Genomic DNA, 19413 nt, shown 5'->3' with positions numbered 1-19413 from the left:
AAGAATTTCCAGGACTGATTATACTATCTTCTTTATATTTTGGTGTATTTGAAAATGCACAAGGGTGGAATAGATTGAAATACACCATTTTCCTGGAAAAATGGGACACAAATCACAGAGATACCAATCTCTTCTGTATTGTGGCTTTAAAAACATATTTCTTTTTTTAAAAAGACTTTCACTGGATGGGGGTTCTAGATTGAAGGTGATTAAGTTATCAGAGGAATGTTTTAGCTAACAGTGTTTATTATATAAACACTACCTGCCTTTTTCCTCAAAGTCACAAGGTACAACTTTTTAATAAAAGGCTTCCTTTCCAACTAAAAGCAAGTTTCTGGTAAAGCACAACAGATCAACAATACTACCTAAAAGAATCTTTCTGTGCTCATTAAGAAGGGGTTGGTGCAATAAGCATCACGTTTACTCTATCTCCTTTTTCTTATCTATCAAAGGAAGATAATCCTGTCTTACACAGTTGACAGGAGGGATAAGTGATTACATGATGGCATTTGATACATGGTAGTAATTAAGTGATTTAAAGAATATGTCTAGCTAATTGTCTACAACTTCCAGACCATGAAATCTCCCATAACTATGTAGGTACAAATGCCAGATTAAATTGAAGCCCAGCCATCATTTTTCATCCTGTGAGACTGTGAGCAGTGGCCCAGGCTAACCTGAACCTGGAATTCTGACCTACATAATCTGACATAATAAAAGTGTGTGTTAAGCGCAAAAAAAATAAAAATAAAATAAAAATAAAGTAAAAATAAAAATAAATAAATAAATATCCAAAACCGAATCATACTCTAGATTTTGATTATTTCATAAATGTTTCTCTGAGAAAACTAAATCAGCATGCTGCCAAGATGTTTGGATTTTTAATATATCCAGAGGGCACATGAATTGTAGGCTTGGTCCCTAGTCTATGTTGCTTTTAGAGGTGGGGCCTAGTTGAAGGGAGTTAGGTCATTGGGTCCTGCCAGGCTGACATGATGGGAACAGGATTCCTCTTACCTGCTAACTGCTCCTGTCATGATGTACAAAGCCACCACAGGCCCAAAGCAACAGGGCCAAGCAACTGTAGACCAAAACTCTTTAAGATTTTTAAGTCAAAATAATCCTTATAAGTTGATTTTCTTAGGTATTTTGACATAATAAGAAAAAGGTGATGAACACAGATGTGTTTGTTCTATGACAAGAGTAAAAACATAAAATGGTTTCCTCCCATTTCTAGAAGCCTTCTGCTTGAAATGTAAAGATTTTCTAGGTCGACCAGGATGTCTTGTCCAGTGTGGTTGCTTCCCTTTCTTTCTGTGCAGTTCCACAACTCCACTAGACTATGAGGTCCTTCGTGATCCCTTCCTTCCAACACTTCCAGTTTTAATCCTTACCTTGGTCATGTCTACTACATGGAAGATCCTTTTGCATATTCTCTACTGAAACTTTTCTAGTCTTTAGCTAAAAGGTTAAAAGACCTACAGAAGGTCTTCCAAATTCTTTCCATAATTACCAGCTTCATCATCTGCACTCAAAATTATCTATTTAGCACCTGCTCTTCAGTATTAGGAATACTGAAGGTCTTACAGGCCAGCTTCCTCTAGGGTAAATAGGACAGCATGACTATACCTTATTCAGCTTTTTAATCTCTCACCTCCCCTCAAATGTTTGCTCAACTCAAGTGAGAAAATTAGAACAGGAACTTACCATAACTTCCTGAACAGAGCTGTAAATGTTTGACCAGCTTGATCTCCTTAACCTTCTGAGGGATATTTCATTAAAAGACAGAAAGACATTCCTCTACCTTCAGCCACTAATTAAGCCATTTTGTTCATGTATACATGCTTCTTCTTTCTCATCATTTATTAGGATAGCTAAGATCCTAGAGGCTACATTTGCAGAACTAAAAGAAGGGAGATCTGGGACTTGAGTTGGTGCCGACTATTATACCAAAGGATTTTTCACTTCTTTTACTCTTCATGTCTGTCAGTCTTTCTTTCCCCAAGGTACTCCATCCCATGGTACTCCATCATTGAAGAGCAGCTATATTTTGACTTATATGAAAACTATGAAGCCTATACTTGAAATGGAAAGCAGGTATCAGCAGCATGTAATGTATAATTCCATCTGTAAAGCATCTATTTGTTTATTTGTACAGCTATTCACCAATATATTAAAATACTTATCTCAGTGGGTAGCATATTGTTCTGCATTTAATTTTTAAAAATATGGACAGTATGTATTGATAATAAAAAGAGCTATGTATATATGAATATAAAAAATTATATATGTACACTTTTAAAATATTAAAATGTTAAGATTCCTTTAACTTTCATATTTAAGAAATATATGTTATGTTTAACTTCCAAGATTCCTGAAATATTATGTTTGGTAATGAAACAGATGGTATGGTGGGGGAGAATCAAATATTTTTCAAAGATATTCTGCTAGGGAACATTCCTTCAAGGTGGTTCTGAGAATTGATGGGTGATATTGTTATCCAGTTTCTTGATCAGTTCTTCCTGACCTCTAATTAAAAGAAGTCCAAGCTTTCAGGGTCCCAGGTATGGGATAGAAAAAAAGTACTGTTTCCTTCTAGTCTAGCTCTATTGTCTTCAATTTCATCACCTGCTTCAGATCTATTGTATATACATACTAATGTCAGATTTCCATGACCACTCAATTCAACCAGGCACAAAATGTTAACTTTACATGTTTAAGACCAGAGGTTTTTAGACTTTGGTTTCCAAACCCCTTTACACTTGTAAAAACTCAAGGAAAAAGGAACTTCTGTTTATGTGATAATATCAATTGACATTTACCATATTTAAAAGGTTTCAAGTTTGAAATTCTTACTGAGTCATTAAATACACCCATTATACATTAATGTACACAGGGTGTTTTATGAAAAACAAACAAGAATAAACCTCAGTTCTACATTTTTCAAATCTCTATAATATATGATTTAATTAAAGAAACCTGGATTAAATCTATTCCAATGTATTGTTTTGGCTGTAGAGTATGAAAAAAATATCGCTTTACAGATTTATGTAGAAACCTGGCCAAGTTGTAGATACCTTTTATGGGTAATTGTAGATATTTCTCTTTGATATTACACCAACAGTTGACGAGAAACAGCTCTGGAGTGGTGGCTCAGTGGTAGAGCGCTTGCCTAGCACATGCAAGGTGCTGGGTTTGATCCTCAGCACCACATAAAAATAAATAAATAAAATAAAGGTATGGTGTCCAACTACAAATTTAAAAAAAGTACATAAAAATATTTGTTGCAACGTGGAATCTGAAACCTTATCAATGAGTTTCTGTATTCTGTTCCATTTTGTATTTCAGATGATTTTTTTTTTTACTCATGCATGATTTTGTAACATGATACATCCATCAGTCATTTGGAAAATATTGGTTCACTGATTTATGTGGATCTTCCAAATGTTGACTCATTTCATTATGCAAGAAAAAAAATCTATTAATGTCACCAATCTGCAGGAAAGTTGTCAAACTCATGATGGTAGCTTAGTTTTTGAGAAAAACATCTCCCAAATATCCAAGTCTGAATAACCAGTTTATTAGTTCCAAATAAAAACAGCACATAGAAAATGGTGAGTTCACCTCACAATTTAAACAACTGCAGAAGAGCTTTATACAAACTCTCCATTGACACAGTAAACTATAAAATTATACTCAAGAACTGAGACTGAATGAAATTTATAGTTACTCATCAAGGATATTCTTAAGTAAAGCTGGCTTCAAGCAATGAAGAATATACTCTTCAAAGAAGATTACTGGTATGTTTTGGTACCTGTCTGGAAATAAAGGTGCCAATAGTTGTGCCCAACACTACATAGTAGGAAAAACAAACTATACTCTCATGAAAGTAGTTTAGGAGCTGGGAACATAGCCCAGTACACTCAATACCAGTACCTTCAAAAGAAAGAGAAAAAAAGAAAAAAGAAAAGAGTTTGGATCTCATAGACTCTCTGAGAAGGTTTAGAGACCATATAACAGTAGGTGGGCCTCATTTTCAGAATTGCTAAATTTTCTTACAGCAGCTGTTTATTTGAGGATAACAAATATGGATGGAAAGGTAGCAGATAAGAAATGGGAAACCTGCACCAAACATTAACACAGGAAGAAATGCAAGTGAGAAAAACACAAGGGCCTTAAAAGAAATTAATACTACCTGTTTCTTCGGGATTGTCCTAGTAAATTAACTCTCTTTAAGCTTTCATTTCCCCGAAAAGGTAATGAATAATTTGAGTTTACAAAACACAAGTGAAGAGTTTTTACAAAAAGTCTATGATTTCTAAGGAGATTTGAGTTTAGGAGTTCTTAAGGTATCTGTTTATAGCAAATTTATGATTTGATATAGAAACACATTCAAGGGCTGGGGTTGTGGTTCAGTGATAGAGCGTTCGCCTAGCATGTGCAAGGCCCTGGGTTCGATCCTCAGCACCACACAAAAATAAAATAATAGTATTGTATCCAACTACAACTAGAAAATAAATATTTAAAAAGCAACATATTCAAAGCAAAATATTAGTAGTCACTGCTAATCAAAGACAGGCTATCTATTAAATTATAACATAAATTAGCTAATATACACTGTGCTGCAAACATTTACCTCTCACATAAAACAAGCTACATCTAACCATTTAATTGCTTAATTATTACCAAAATTACCAAATAATTGCCTAATATTAAGATTATTAAGTTAAAAAATTATACATCTTAAGCAAAAGCTAGGAATGCATGCATCTTTGAAGACAGAGAGAGAGAGGGAGGTGAGCTGTAAACACCGGTTCGTGATGTAGTTGGGTCCTGAATATTACCGGAAGGCCCATGTATTTAAATATTAAGGGCTTGTTCTCCAGGATGGCACTATAGGGAGGTAGTAGAAGCTTCAAGAGGTGGGGCCTACTGAGAGATCTTTAGGTCACTGGAGGTAAGCCCTTGAAAGGAACTGTGGGAGCCCTGCTTCCTCTTCTTTCTTTTTTTTGCTTCCTGTCAATAAAGTTAAGTAGTTTTGCTATGTGGCACTCAACCACAGCAATGGGGCAAAATGATCATAGGCTAAAACCTCCATAACTGTTGATTCAAAAATAAAACTTCTCTTTATAAGCTCATTATCTCAGGTATTTCATTTAAGAAAATGGGTGAAATAATGATTTCTGTCCTTATCTCCCATCTTTCCAAAACATCAAGGTGTAGCAGCTGGGCCCCAGGCGATTTCAAGTTATATTAGGAAATTTTAGGGGAGGTCCTTTCTTAATTATACCAATACTCAATTTTTGGTGTTCAGCTCCTATTCCCGTCTTGCCAATGCAGCTTCCTAAAGCTTAAGGAGGGAATGTTCGTTAAATAGTGACACTCAACAATAAGTGCTCAAGAATCTTGCTCAATAATATCCTTTCTTTTCTTACCACTTAATTTAAAAAAAAACAGAAAACAAAAAAACACCTCAGCTTGGCATCTAAGGTCTTTACTGTGCCTCCCCCATTTTCACGTAATAAACCCTTAAAATAATCGCTCTGGGAATAGTTTTGGAGAGAAAGGTGTACACAACATAAGGAAATGATTCAAGTACAGTATGCTCTAATAAATGAAACAAAAACAACCTGCTAAAGTCTGTATTTTATATACATGTGTATAAATGTAGGGAAACATAGACTTAAATATCTATAACACAATACTAACAGTTGTTATTTCTGGAAGGAAGGAAGATCTACAATTGTAACCCTTTAAATTTCTTTTATGGTGTCCTTTTCTAAGAATAAAGTAAACCAGGCAGGATTGTCTTACAAAGCAAAATGAATATAAATTGAAGTGTAAGAATAGGGTTCATGAAAAAAGGCAATTTGGCCTGTATCTCCCCACTCCCACAATATTTTATTGGTGCATTTATAATTATACATAATGGCAGAATTTGTTGTTACATATATGTACATACAAACAATATAACAAAATCTGATCAGTACAGTTCTCTAGTATTTCATCTTTCCCTCTTCTCCCTCCCTCTGGTCCCTTTCTCTACTCTACTAGTCTCCCTTTGATCTTCATAGGAACCCCCATACACACACCTTTCTTTTTTGTTTTTTGGAGGAGGTAGTACTGAGAATTGAACTCAGGGGCACTTGGCAACTAAGCCACATCCCCAGCCCTATTTTGTATTTTATTTAGACACAGGGTCTCACTGAGTTGTTCAGCATCTTCTGACACTGGCTTTGAACTTGTGATCCTTCTGCCTCAGCCTCCTGAGTTGCTGAGATTATAGGTTTGTCGCCGTACCTGGAACACCTCCCTTTTCCTTTATCCTGACTAGCTTCCATATGTGAGAGAAAACATATGACCCTTAACTTTCTGAGTATGGCTTATTTTGCTAAGCAAAATGTTTTCAAGTTCCATCCATTTTCCTGTAAATTACGTGATTTCATTCTTTTTTAATGGCTGAATAAACTCCACTGTGTATACAAACCACATTTTCTTTCCAGTCATCCACTAATGGCACCTCGGCGGGTTCCATGGTTTTGGCTGTTATGAATTATGCTGCCATAAACATGAGTATGCATGTATCACTGTAGTGTGATGACTTTAATTCTTCTGGATAAATACTGAGGAGCCATATAGGTGGGTCATATGGTGGTTCCATGCCTAGTCTTCTGAGGAACCTCCATATTGATTTAGTACAGCAGCTGTACTAATTTACAATCCCCACCAACAGTGTAGGACTGTCAACATCCTCTCACATGCTCTCCAGCATTATTATTTGTATTCTTGATGGCTGTCATTCTAACTGGAGTGACATGAAATCTTCGGGTAGTTTTGATTTGCTTTTCCCTGACTACTAAAGATGTTGAACATTTTTTCATGTTTTTGGCCTATATCTCAAATGCAAAGAGGCCTGGATTATGCTCATGTGATATTTATACCTCTATCTTTAGGAATGTTCTCTTAAAAGGGACTCAAACTCCTCATCTCCCTGAATAACAAAACCAACATCCTATTAGACATTCCCTCATATATTTCCATTAGTTGGATTTTGAACAGATTACAGGACTGGGTCTCTCAGTCCCAAATTTTATAAAAGAAACAAGTAAGGATTTAGCTAATTTGCTCAGTCTCTTTGAAAAATTCCCTGCTTTTTGGGACTTCACAGAGAGTAGTTCCTACATCCACATCATCTACTTATCCATAAATCTGTGACTACTTATGCTTGTCTCATACCATAGCTGTCTCCAGGAGTGATTCCACATGAGGTTTTAGGATCCCAAATTTTGCAATGCAGATCTGTTATTATTGCACCTTCCCATTCATGCTCATTTCCACTGCCATCTGAATGATTCAAAACACTCCGGGAGGAACTGCTGGTATGTACTCCCAATACAAAGCTAAGCATACCTTCATCTTTGCTGATGATTAGCTATTTATTGAGCTAAAATAATTAAACTATTGAAAGTGGTCACTCTTGTTTTCTGAGGTAATCCTGAGAGAATAAAGTACACCAATACTGAATGACAATATCAAGAAGACTTTCTATTTTTCTGGACTGCTTGAAATCTTTTCCCCTTGAGATACATGCAGAATTTTTATCATCAGGGAAATTCAAAAAGCTATTTACATTATAAAACACACAAAAAAGTTGATTCTCAGAGTAAAAATCCTTGCTCTCATTTGTCTATGTCCCTCCCTAACTACCTTCCTTGTGTCCAGCTTCCTATCCACCATAAGGGGTTCCTCGGGCCCCACTGTTGCTGTTCTAAACAATCCCACTTTCAGAGAAGGCATGAGGTCAGACACCTTAAGTCTTTCTCATGACACATACTGTGCTCTACTGTCATGGAAATTGCAGACACCTTGGCTCAGTTCCTTGGGCACAGGAAGCTTCAGAACAAGGGCCTGAATGCCCCTTCTCCCAGAAGGATGAAGTTCAGAATTCATATTTGCCAAGTGTTAGCCCTGGGAGGGCACTTGCTAGATACTTTACAATCCTGAACTTTCACAGGATCATTTTAGACATGAGACAAAGTACTCAATTCAAAAAAGCCCAGGTGAGTATTGGATAAATGGGAAATTCCAAGGGTGTGGCAGGTAAACAAGGAAGTGATTATTCACCAAAAGATTATGTACTCACCAGGTATTTAAGAGAAACAATGTAACAGAGCATGCTTTGGGTTGGAAGTGGGGAGGTAAAGTGTAGGTATAAGGGAGTGTGTGAGCAGAAAGAAGAATTTAACTTACTAGAATTTAATATACTAGAATTTAACTTTTAATTCTTTGCTCTATTAGTGATCCTCAAATATTAAGCCCAAGGAGCTTTTAAAAATACAGAGCTAAATCCTAGTCCAAACTCCAAAGAATCAGAAACCCTGGGATTGGAATACAGGAAACTGGATTATTGCAGATTTTTGGAGTCTTTTGATATTTGTGCCACAAAAACTGAATTAAAAGGGGAAAACTATTAAACACTGGCTGTTCCCTCTTTAAAGATACTACAATAATAAGGTATACTAAGCAATCTAAACTCAAAATATTTTTTACAATTAGAGCCTGATAAAAATAACTAAGTTAAGACACCATGAATATGTATATTTCATTATTCCCTCAATAACACTGGAAATTTACAAAGTTCCCTAAAGTGCACCTCCTTCTGTACTTGCTGGGAATAAGGCATTATGACCAAATAAAAATGCATAAAAATAAATCTGTGGCATATTTAAAACATTCCATGTGTATTTCTACATTCTATATGCTGAGTACAAATGTAGAAAAACAATAGGCCTCATAATGATGAGGGACAAAAGACACATAAACATGCATTTTGACACAAACTGCCACACCTATACATACTAGTGGTCATACTGATGGTCACTGAGTACTGTCCCTATGGCCCTTTTCTAATCTTTACATACATCAATCAATCAATAACCTATAGGAAGGGTCAATTTTAATTGCCATTTAGAGCTCAGAAAATGGAGACACAGAAAGGTCAAGTAACTAGATCGTTACAAAACTGAGAGTCCAGATTTAAATCCAGGCCATATTGCTTGACATATTAGGTTGCTTCAGCTGCCATAACAAAATAGCAGACCTCATAGCTTAAATAGCAATTTATTTTCTTACAGTTCTGGAGGCTGGAAGCTCGAGATTGAGGTGTTGGCAGGTTTATCTCCTGGGTTTTACAGGTGCTATCTCCTGTATCCACACATACCTGGTATCTGTTTTCCTTATAAGGACAATAGTTATACTGGATTAGGTCTCTAACATTTGAACTTAATCATCTTATTTCCAAATATGGTTCATCTTGCAGTATGAGGAGTTGAGATTTCAATTTCTGAAGTTCAGAAAACAGAATTTAGCCTATAACACTTGTTGACTGTATAACCTCATCAGTTACTAAGCCTTCCTAGGCCTCAGTTTCTTCAACTGAAAAGTAGTGCTGAGAACTGAATGAGATAATTCATGTACAATGCTTGCAGAATATTTTATTCATAGTATCATTTTGTAGATGAAGAAAACAAAAATCAAAGATGGTGACTTGCCCCTTTCTCCTTTCTAAAGCAGAGTTCTTATACTACAGCATACAACCTTCCTGTACAATCCTAATGCATAATTTTACATAATTTATATTTTTTCCATCTCTCTCTCTCTCTCTCTTTCTCTTTGATGCTTGGGATCAAATCCAGAAATTCACACATACTAAGTATGTGCCCTATGAGCTACTCTCCCAGCCCCTGTATCCCTTAACTCCTTTCTTATAGCTTAACTCAAATTTTATTACATATAAAAGAACAAAAGAAGTTATTCTAGTTAGTGATCCTATTAATATAAATTTAGTTAGGAAGATATACTGCTTTCCTGGGACTATACGTGAATTCCATTCATCCTTTCTCCTAACTTCCAAGGACAATTGTCTATAGTCACACAATGATGACACTTGTTTAACTATTAGGAAGGAAAGGCAACCCAATGCTTTTTATTAAAAGGGAAAAAAAAAAAGAAAATGAGAATTGTACTTTTTATTCACCTAGTGCTAGTGCTCTACACATATTAATACTCCTACTTAATCCTGAATGCAGTCTTGGGATACTGTTTTATTTAGCTCTCATAATAAGCAAGTGAACGAAACATAATTCCTTCAGAGATTATGGGAACAGGAGCACAGCAAGATTAAAATGTTTTCCTTAAAGGTCACAAGGGTGATCAATAATTTTCAGACGAGAACTCTTACTGATGTCTTCATGTCTAAAGCCAAGGCTACCAAGTGCCCTGCTGGGCTATAAAACTTGGTTTGTTCATTCTTCATGCCTGTCAAGAACAGAGTAGGTGCTCAGCATATATGGCAGTCAGACCTGGAGGCAATCTAGACTAAGCTGCAGAATCTTTTTGACATTTTTATAATAAAGGGCCAAGATTTTCTGACAACTTTTGACCACTGCCAACTCCTTGGACTGCCAACTTTGTTAAGGCAGTAACCAGTTTTCTTCTCCCCAGGGTCTAGCACACTGGGTGCTCATTTGAGAATTAGGAGTTCAAGTAAATGTTTGTTGGATAATCAGATTAAAGAACATTCTTCCTTTGGTGATGGCAATGAGTGTTTTTCAGCTACTATGTAAAAATTTTAACAAAAAAAGTCATGTATAGTGCTGGGGATGTGGCTCAAGCAGTAACGCGCTCGCCTGGCATGCGCGGGGCACTGGGTTCGGTCCTCAGCACCACATAAAAATAAAATAAAGATGTTGTGTCCAACGAAAACTAAAAAATAAATATTAAAAAATTCTCTTGCTCTCTCTCTTTAAAAAAAAAAAAAAAGTCAGGTATAAAAGCTCATCTCATGACCTGTAACAGAAGCCTTCAGGGTTTTTCCACACCCAAAATTCTGACTTCAGCACAGTCTACACTTGACAGACGATGAAACTGACCACCTCGAGTACGGATTATAGGTACAATGAAATTCATTTGCTGGTCTGGATACACACCACAGCATTCTTAGTCTCTAATGTGCTAACAGGAAAGCACTAAATATGTATATGTGATAGGAAAAGTCAGGATTCCCAGAGGGAATGGTAAGGGTGATAAGGTCTATCTGAGTCATAGTGAAGTTGTTATGTGTCAAGACCCCTCTGTCGTAAGAAGCTATATTAAGAGAAATCATGCTAACTTATTTTCTCAAGAATACACTTGGCTATTTGATATTTTTTCTAAAACTTCAAGTTTGCTTTGTTATGAGCAGCTGGACAAGTTTTAACCCTGCCATGGAAACTATCTGACTACTTCTGAGCTGTTCCATACAAAGGGAAGGGAAGTGAGCAGAGCTAGCTGGAGTAGAGTACTCTACTCTGCTCCGCGCTCTCCTGGAACTTCAAGGGTTGTGAGTAGCCAGCTTGTTTATCTCTATATGTGGTCCCATCCCTTGCTACCTATTTCACAGGGGTGTTGTAAAAGACTGAGAAGAGTGTTTGAGGTTCAAAAAAAAAAAAAAAAGCATTCAGCGAAGTACTGAAAGCCCAAAGTTTAACATCACCAACATCATACTTCCTGTCTGAATTAAATCTTTTTAAATGATACTGAGATGTGAGGCAGACAAATTTCACTAAAACAAAGGCATTCGAAAAATACTATTTTCTGATAACTTATCAAGAGAGAAGAAAGTTCAGACAGAAATTAAGAGGCACACAAATGCCTCTATTAATTCTATGAACAACCAAATAAAAATCTCAGTTTATCCACTCAGTAATAAATATTTATCAAACATATACAATATATAAAGCACTGAGCTAAATGCTTAATATTAACAATTATGTACGGAATGTCCCTTTATCCTCCTGTAATGCAATTGCATTATAAGATGAATGTTTGTTTATATTTTCTCCTCAAATAAATAAAGGTTTCAACTTTTCCTAGAATATGAAAGAATAATTTTTCCTTGGTCATGACTTTCTGGTTATAAAGAAAATTTTTAGAACTTATTGGGAGATAAACTATATTGGCTAGCATCAGCTTTTTCAAGGGTAAATGAGCTACAGAATAACTTTAACTTCCACCATGACCAGATTAAATCCCCCACACACACGACATGGGGTTGGGGGGAGCCAGGAACCCATGTGCCCTTCAGTTTCAATAAGAATAGTTGGAGCATACTGTTAAGGAATGCAGGAAGATGATCATGATCGTGTGATTTGGCAAGAAGATCAAGAACAATGGGACAGAAATATTCCAAATAACTTGGTTAAGTAACTTGGTTTCCACAAATACCCTTCCACATTAAATTACATATGGCTTGGAAAACTTGAAAACTGTCTCACGCCTCACTTTTGCCACTTCTGAGCTTGAAAAAGAAAACTAAGACAACCTTTTTAAGGATTTCATTCAAAAGCAGAAATCACAGTCTGGACATTTAAGCTCACCAATGTGGGGTAAAAGACTTCTTTAACAATCAGCCAAAGTCCTTTACCAAATAATTTTAAAACAGGAAGCCCCAAATTTCCTTAAAACTTTATTGGTATTAATTTGCAAGAATTGATTGTTCCAATATATGAATTCTTTGTGTATATCTACTATTTCCTCTACAGTTAGGGCTAAACAGTTTTAAAAAATTAGACCACTTACTTCTTAAGTTTTGTTTCTTTCAATTTTAACATCCTATTTTTCCAAAGCCACAGAAGAGATATCCTTCAATAAACAAGAATAAAGTGAATGCTGAGAACCGATTCTTCTGTCCAAGGGTTCAGGGAGAAAGAGTTTATACGCCAAGGCAAATAAGGGCATGCTCACAATGATCAATATCACATTAAAGGAAATCCGTAGCACATCAACAGAAAGAAGTTATGGCTCTGTTCAAGGTGAACCATGTTTTGGGACAGCCAATCACCAACACCAATCAGCAGCCAATCACCATCTGTGTTTGGTATTCAGACAGCAAGAACAGGCAATCTCTTCACAGAAATAAAAGATGAGAATCAGCTGGCACTACATTCCATGGTGTAATCTCACATGCAGCACATGAAATAAGTTTTTAACAAAATGAAAAATAGATCAACTTACATGGCTCTCTGGCAATGAACTGAGGTACAGTGTTGGGCAGAGGAGTACTGGGGTTTGGAGTCCCTACTAGTTTGTTCTTGGCCATCTTCGTGTTTGCCTTAGCAAACTCTAGTCGTAGTGTTTGCGGAATTTCAGGATCAAAGCGGATGCCCTTTGGAAATAAAGAAAAGTGGAAGATGTTTTCATTTCCTTAGAGTCAAACCAGAATGGTGACAAAATAAACAACACCAGTTAAACCCTAGCCTATCAGGAAAAAAAGGTCAGCAAGAGCTTTCTTTCTGTTTACATAGAACATACAAAACCTCACAACACAAATGTGTCCACAAAGGCAGGAGGATTTAGCTTATTCCACTGAAAAAGCTTTTCAACTATTCCTTTTATTCTTGGACAAAAACGTTTTGTACACCAGCAAATCACTAGTACAGTTAAAAACCTGGATAGATGACTACTAATAGGAATGAAAGATGCAATTGCAATACAATATAATGAAAATGAAACACTGGGCAACACTGGAATCTTGACACCTAGGTCCTAGGAGGCCTGGACTCTGACTATGTTTTTCATTTCATTATCTATATATGGAGAAAAAGAATCCATCTCCTAACTTAGAGCTTTACAAGGTTAATGCAACTATTCTGCATTACTCAGAAATAGGAATTAAGCAGTTGATATGTGTACATAACAAATCATTAGATTGCAGTTAGCTTATGAATTACACAAAGTCTGAAGGCTTCATGTGGTTGTCTTGATTCTGATAATAGTGAACTTTCTAGCTACAAGGTGGACAAAAAAGACGCAATCCTCAGAGATGACAATAATTTCAGTTACCCTTGTCCTTATTATTGCAGTTTGCCTTTTTAAAAAGGATCATATTCAATAAGACAAATAACAAACACTATCAATAACAAGGGTTAGGGCAAAGCAAGTTCTATTTTGGAGCCCTTCCATTAAAGAATGCCTTTGTTACTAAGCATAACCAAGATCCCAAAGAAAACCGTTCAATGTCATGAATTCTAGACATCAGCAATAGTGTCAAGAAGCAGGTGGCACTATGTAATAGTGCCTGAATGCACACCCAAAATAGACTCACATCCAATGTTTGTCCATTTAGTTTTCTAAAAACATATAATGTACATACATGGGCCCAATGGTCCCCAAATTTCCCTTGCTTTTTTCCCAATTAACTTGAAGAAAAACATGAGAATTTCCATAAGAAATGAGTAAGAATCTTATTCTGTAGACTAGGATGACTCTGAACTTCACAGGCTCAGTTTCAAAGATGTAAGAAGAGCTGAGGACAAGACAGTAACAGCTATAAGAGGAAATGGGGTTGGGGGAAAGAGAGGTCCTCAGGGAGTACAACAAAAGCCACAGATCCTTGACCCAGAGACATCTGGGAGTGGGTGGAATTTCTTCCCAAGTCTGATTTGTTCATCCTCTGAGAAGAACCCAACTGAGGGTGGCAAAATGAGGGAGGAGGGTGGACGGTCCATTTGTGTAGACCTAATCAACAAAAGTGAAAGGGGTATCAATTTTGTAAAACATTAAGAAACTCTTTTTTTTTTTTCTTGGTACAGGGGATTGTACCCAAGGGTGCTAAACTACTGAGTCACATCCCCAGCCTTTTTTATATTTTTATTTAAAGATAGGGTCTTGCCAAATTGCTTAGGGTCTTATTAAATTGCTGAGGCTGCCTTTGAACTCAAGATCATCCTGCCTCAGCCTTCCAAACTGCTGGGATTATGAGTGTATCACAAGAAATTTCTTTTAATCTGTCTTGGGTTTTGCTGTCTTAATTTGAGAAATTTCAATACTGTCTTTCCAAAAACATACACAAGGAAAGAAACAAACTGCTGTGCTTCAAGTGGTATTTGATTCTGCCAGCTTACAGCATTTTACCCTATCAAAGCCACTATCACAACAGAATAAATATTTCCTAATATGGAACTGGAGAGTTGTATTCTTTGCTGGGAGACAAGCATAGTCACTGGCTATCATTTAAAGAGATGTTGTAGAAGGTCTTGCACATTCACATTGCATCCTATCAGACACCTACAGTAGGAACATGATAAGAATTTCAGGCTGTTTTCCCTGGCACTGAACTCCACCAATCTTCCTGGGAAGAATCAACTTTCCTGGATCACAGCCCACATCAATGTGAGGGTTTCAGCTAAGACCACTGGGGAATAACATTATAAGAGCATCCTGGGACTTGTTTGGGATCCTCTGAGGCTTCTATCCTTAAATAATGATGCAAATTCTATGCCTCAGTTCATTCACTGGTGTTGTAGAATCAAATGAAGCTCCACACAATGTGTTTGTTTCTTATACAACCTGGGTTGGTGGCTCACGTCCTAAAGCATGCTCCACTGAGTCTCCTCACTCCCTGCCCTCTTCTTCATACCCTTCTCTTGTTTGGGTTAAAATAATATCAACATCATGTTCCAAATCGATGTTCCAGCATCTTTATTAAAAAAAAAAAAGGCTCAGAAGTTAAAATGATCTAATTTGCTTGGCAGCTTATTCAGAGACTGGAGGCTTAGAATACAAGCCACATTCCTCCAACATCTTTAGCAGCAATACCATATTTGGTAATCAATATCCTGCTCAAAGCGAAGTTTCTATCCATAGAGATTAGCCAAGTCCAAAATATTTTAAATGTTAAAGGATAATGAAGAGGAGACAGAGGGGGCTGGGGAAGAGAGAATATGCAAGTTAAGAGGAAGGAAAAAAAGGAGAAAAATGGGGGAGAAAAGATAGAAGACAAGGAAAACTAAAAGTCTTGTGCTTTTAATTAAAGCCTAATAAGATACTTCTCTGGCTACAGGGACTTCACATTAAATGCTGTCAGGGTAAAATAACTGTCAAATGAAAGGGGGAATCTGTGCCTTTCAAAATCAACTTTATTCCCTTCTACCTTATAATTTACCCAAATATCTCATATGAAACAGAGAAACCTTCTCTTCCAAATGTAAATGGTGTTCTATTTACAAGAATCAGAAAGGACAGTTTTTAGATATAAATTATGATATTGAAGATTAACTGTTATTTAGAAGCAACCCATTCTGACTGGTTACAGGGACAGCCAAAAGTCTTTTCCAACCCAGGTTCACTATTATCTATAGAGGCTGCACTCCTTATACTTCGGCATGGTGGAGGAAGTAAGGGAAGAGAGAAAGTTCACCAGGTGCTGTCAGTCCAGGAAAGCACTCAGCACATTTTTTATGTAACAGGATGCAGGGAGGAGGCCTGCATAAGCAGGGTCGGGTGAGATCACAAAGGACCTTTTATGCCAAGAGGGAGGACTTTTCGTTGCATGCAGATCTAGATCCTTAAATGTTAGTGTATATGAGATTCAACTTGCTAAATAGAGTGCTGGGCCCTAGGCCTAAGTTTGATTCAGCAAGTTTGGGATGGAACCCAAGAATCTGCATTTCTAAGAAATAGTACTACTGAGGCTGTGTAGGGAACACAATTAAGAGTCATGGTAGTCAAAGGGTAAGACTAGCAGTGGTAGGAAAGATGGACACAATGGAGAGCTTGGAAGCAATAACAGCCCTGGGAAGGGAAGCTAGGTGGACAGCTGCACCTGTTGGTTCTTCTTTTTTGGGAAGGGCACCTAGAGCAAGGTCTGTGTACTGTGCCCTTACTTCTGTGATCATTTAAGGGACAGATGATACCAAAAGTGATAAAACACATATTCTCTTTTGGGAATTTCAACCTTGAGTAGCCATATAGAAAGTGAAGGTCACCTCACCTCCTACTAGAGAAAACTGAGATCCTCACAGTACCTTGATGCTTGATGACAGTTTTGTTTGGCACAATACACAGTGCTTCAATTCAGTGAGCTATCAGCTATCCCAGTGTTTACAAATGGTTCCACCATTAAAGTGAATTAATGGTCCTTGAGTTTCAGGGACAAATGAATCATTCATTTAGAAGGGAAAACATGATAAAGAATGAGGCAAAGTGACACGTACTTATTGGATGTCCATGGCTATATTAGATTTTTTTCAAAAAATGATACTCAATAATGTTTTATAGTATGGACATAAAGGGGAGGAAGGGACCAGGTATGTGTGTGTTACATGCTTGCCCATGTTTGCGAGAACATGCGCATGCATGCGCGCGCGCACACACACACACACACACACACACACACTCACACACACACTGATGTCTAAGTCCAGAAATGTTTATAATGAGACAACCAATCTGTTAATAGTGGTGACCTTAGAAGAAGGGGGTGCAGGAACATACTTTCGTACAATTTCTCACTATTTGAAATTTTTACAAATGTTTAATTTATAAAGTTTTAATTTATAAAATTCAATGCAGATTATTTATTTCTTTTTTAAGAGGCAAAGAGCTGGAATTAGTAGTAGTTTATTAACGAGAGTTCAAGTGTCAGTATAGAGCCAACAATAGGCGTACTGGCACAGCACAAGCAATTGTTGGTATTTTCTGTTTACATAAAAAAAAAAGACAACAAAAACATTATTCTGAAATAACTTTAGACTTACAGAGAAGCTACAGACATTGTATAAAGAATTTCTGTACAACATTTGCTCAGATTTCTCAAATGTTAGCATATTACCACATTTACTTTATCATTCTTCTCCACTGTGTTTTCTTCTTACACACAAACACATACCAAGAGTTTTTTTTTCCCTCTGAACTGTTTAGGTTGCAAGCATAAGTCCTTTTACTCTATTTCAGTTTGAATTCTTAAAGAATAAGTACATTTCTGTTTTCCTGATTCAGGACCTAATCCAGAATCATGCACAGCATTAATTCGTCATATCTCTTTATTTAATCTGGAAGGTTTCTTCAGTCCTTGTTTTCCATGACCTTGATATTTTTTAAGAGTATAGGCTATTTATTTTGTAGAATGTCCCTCAATTTGGCTCTAATTTTTCTTTTTAGATTCTGGTTATGTATTTGTGGCAAGATTATCAGAGAAGTGCTTTGTGTCCTGCTCAGTGCATCATGGGAGGCACATAATGCCATTTTTGTCTCAACAACAGTGATATGAACTTTGATCACTTGCCAAGTTTCTCTACTGTAAAGTTACTAATGTTTTCCCTTTTTAACTAATAAGTATCTTATAGAATATATCTTCAAGTTATAAAAATATTGTTTCTCATCAAATATACTAGTAGTTTTAACATCAATTACTGATATTTTTGGTACCAGGGATTGAATCTGATTCTAGTAAGTGGTCTAGTAACCACTGGACCACATCCTCAGACCTTTTTTATGTTTTATCTTGAGACAGGGTCTCACAAGTTGCCAGGGGCTTGCACACGGTTGAGGCTGGCTTTGAACTTGCAATCCTCCTACCTCAGCCTCCTAAGCCTCTGAGATTACAGATGTGCATCATAGTGCCGGGCCTACCTGATTCTTACCTGAAGCAATCAATACTTTTGTGCCAATGCTGCTCTGGTAATCTCATCATTCCTTTTTTATATTTCAATTTTCTACTCCAAGAAAAGCTTTTACTTCCACCCCTTTATCAATTAATTATTCATTTACATCAGTGCTAATACACTGAATTCTATCTTATTGTAGCCTCCCACCAATCAGTGGGTTCCACATCCACAGATTCAACAAATTGTAGATTGAGGGCAAAAAAATATAGTATATATTAAACATGCAAAGACATTTTTCTTGTCATTATTCTCTAAACAATACAATAGAGCAACTATTTACACAGCATTTACATTACACCAGGTATTTTAAGTAATCTAGAGGGCTGGGACTATAGCTCAGTAGTGAAGCGCTTGCTTTGCAAGTGTGAGGCACTGGGTTAGATCCTCAGCACCACATAAAAATGAATAAAAGAAATTATATCCATCTACAACTAAAAATATTTTTTAAAAGTAAAAAAATGATCTAGAGATAATTTAAAGTTTACAGAGGATGTGTAAAGGTCATATACAAATACTATACCATTTTCTATAAGGGACTTGAGCATTTGGGGATTTTTAGAACTTATCTCTTACAGTTGCTAAGAACAACTGTGTTTATTTTGGCGTTTGAATCATCCCAGAGTTGTGAATGAACGTATGTGTGTGCACACATGCAAACACACATGGTCTCACACTAATAGCTATTTCTCTAAATAATTTAGATACATAAAAGTTCACACTGACAGCACCAAATCCAATCTAATACCACCAGGTTAACTCTAGCCTTTTCCTTTGCATATTTATAACTCCTCTGATACTGAAAATCCTAGCTCTCATTATCTGCTACACATTAACTTATTTGCACAGTATAAGAAGGTACATTAAGGCTTTCAAAACTGCTAACCAAAACCACAAGAAAAAAAAAGAATCTATTAATTACAGTTCAATA

The 19413-nt window shown here is 36.5% G+C and overlaps 1 protein-coding gene across 5 annotated transcripts in view; it reads right to left on the bottom strand.

The window, feature by feature from the left end:
* Positions 1 to 19413, bottom strand: part of Rbpms (RNA binding protein, mRNA processing factor) — a 173323-nt gene that overhangs the window by 55730 nt on the left and 98180 nt on the right. For all 5 annotated transcript variants that reach the window (XM_058582296.1, XM_058582297.1, XM_046453306.2 and 2 more), the window contains exon 5: positions 13054 to 13204. In XM_058582296.1, the coding sequence (XP_058438279.1) occupies positions 13054 to 13204 (151 nt within the window). The remainder of the gene's footprint in view (positions 1 to 13053; positions 13205 to 19413) is intronic.

Source organism: Marmota monax, unplaced genomic scaffold, assembly GCF_021218885.2.
Source record: "Marmota monax isolate L192 unplaced genomic scaffold, Marmota_monax_Labrador192_F-V1.1 WCK01_AAM20220418_F8-fsc00117, whole genome shotgun sequence".
NCBI lineage: Eukaryota > Metazoa > Chordata > Mammalia > Rodentia > Sciuridae > Marmota > Marmota monax.
Note: the sequence above shows the minus strand (reverse complement) of the source record. Positions and strands in the feature narration are given on the sequence as shown.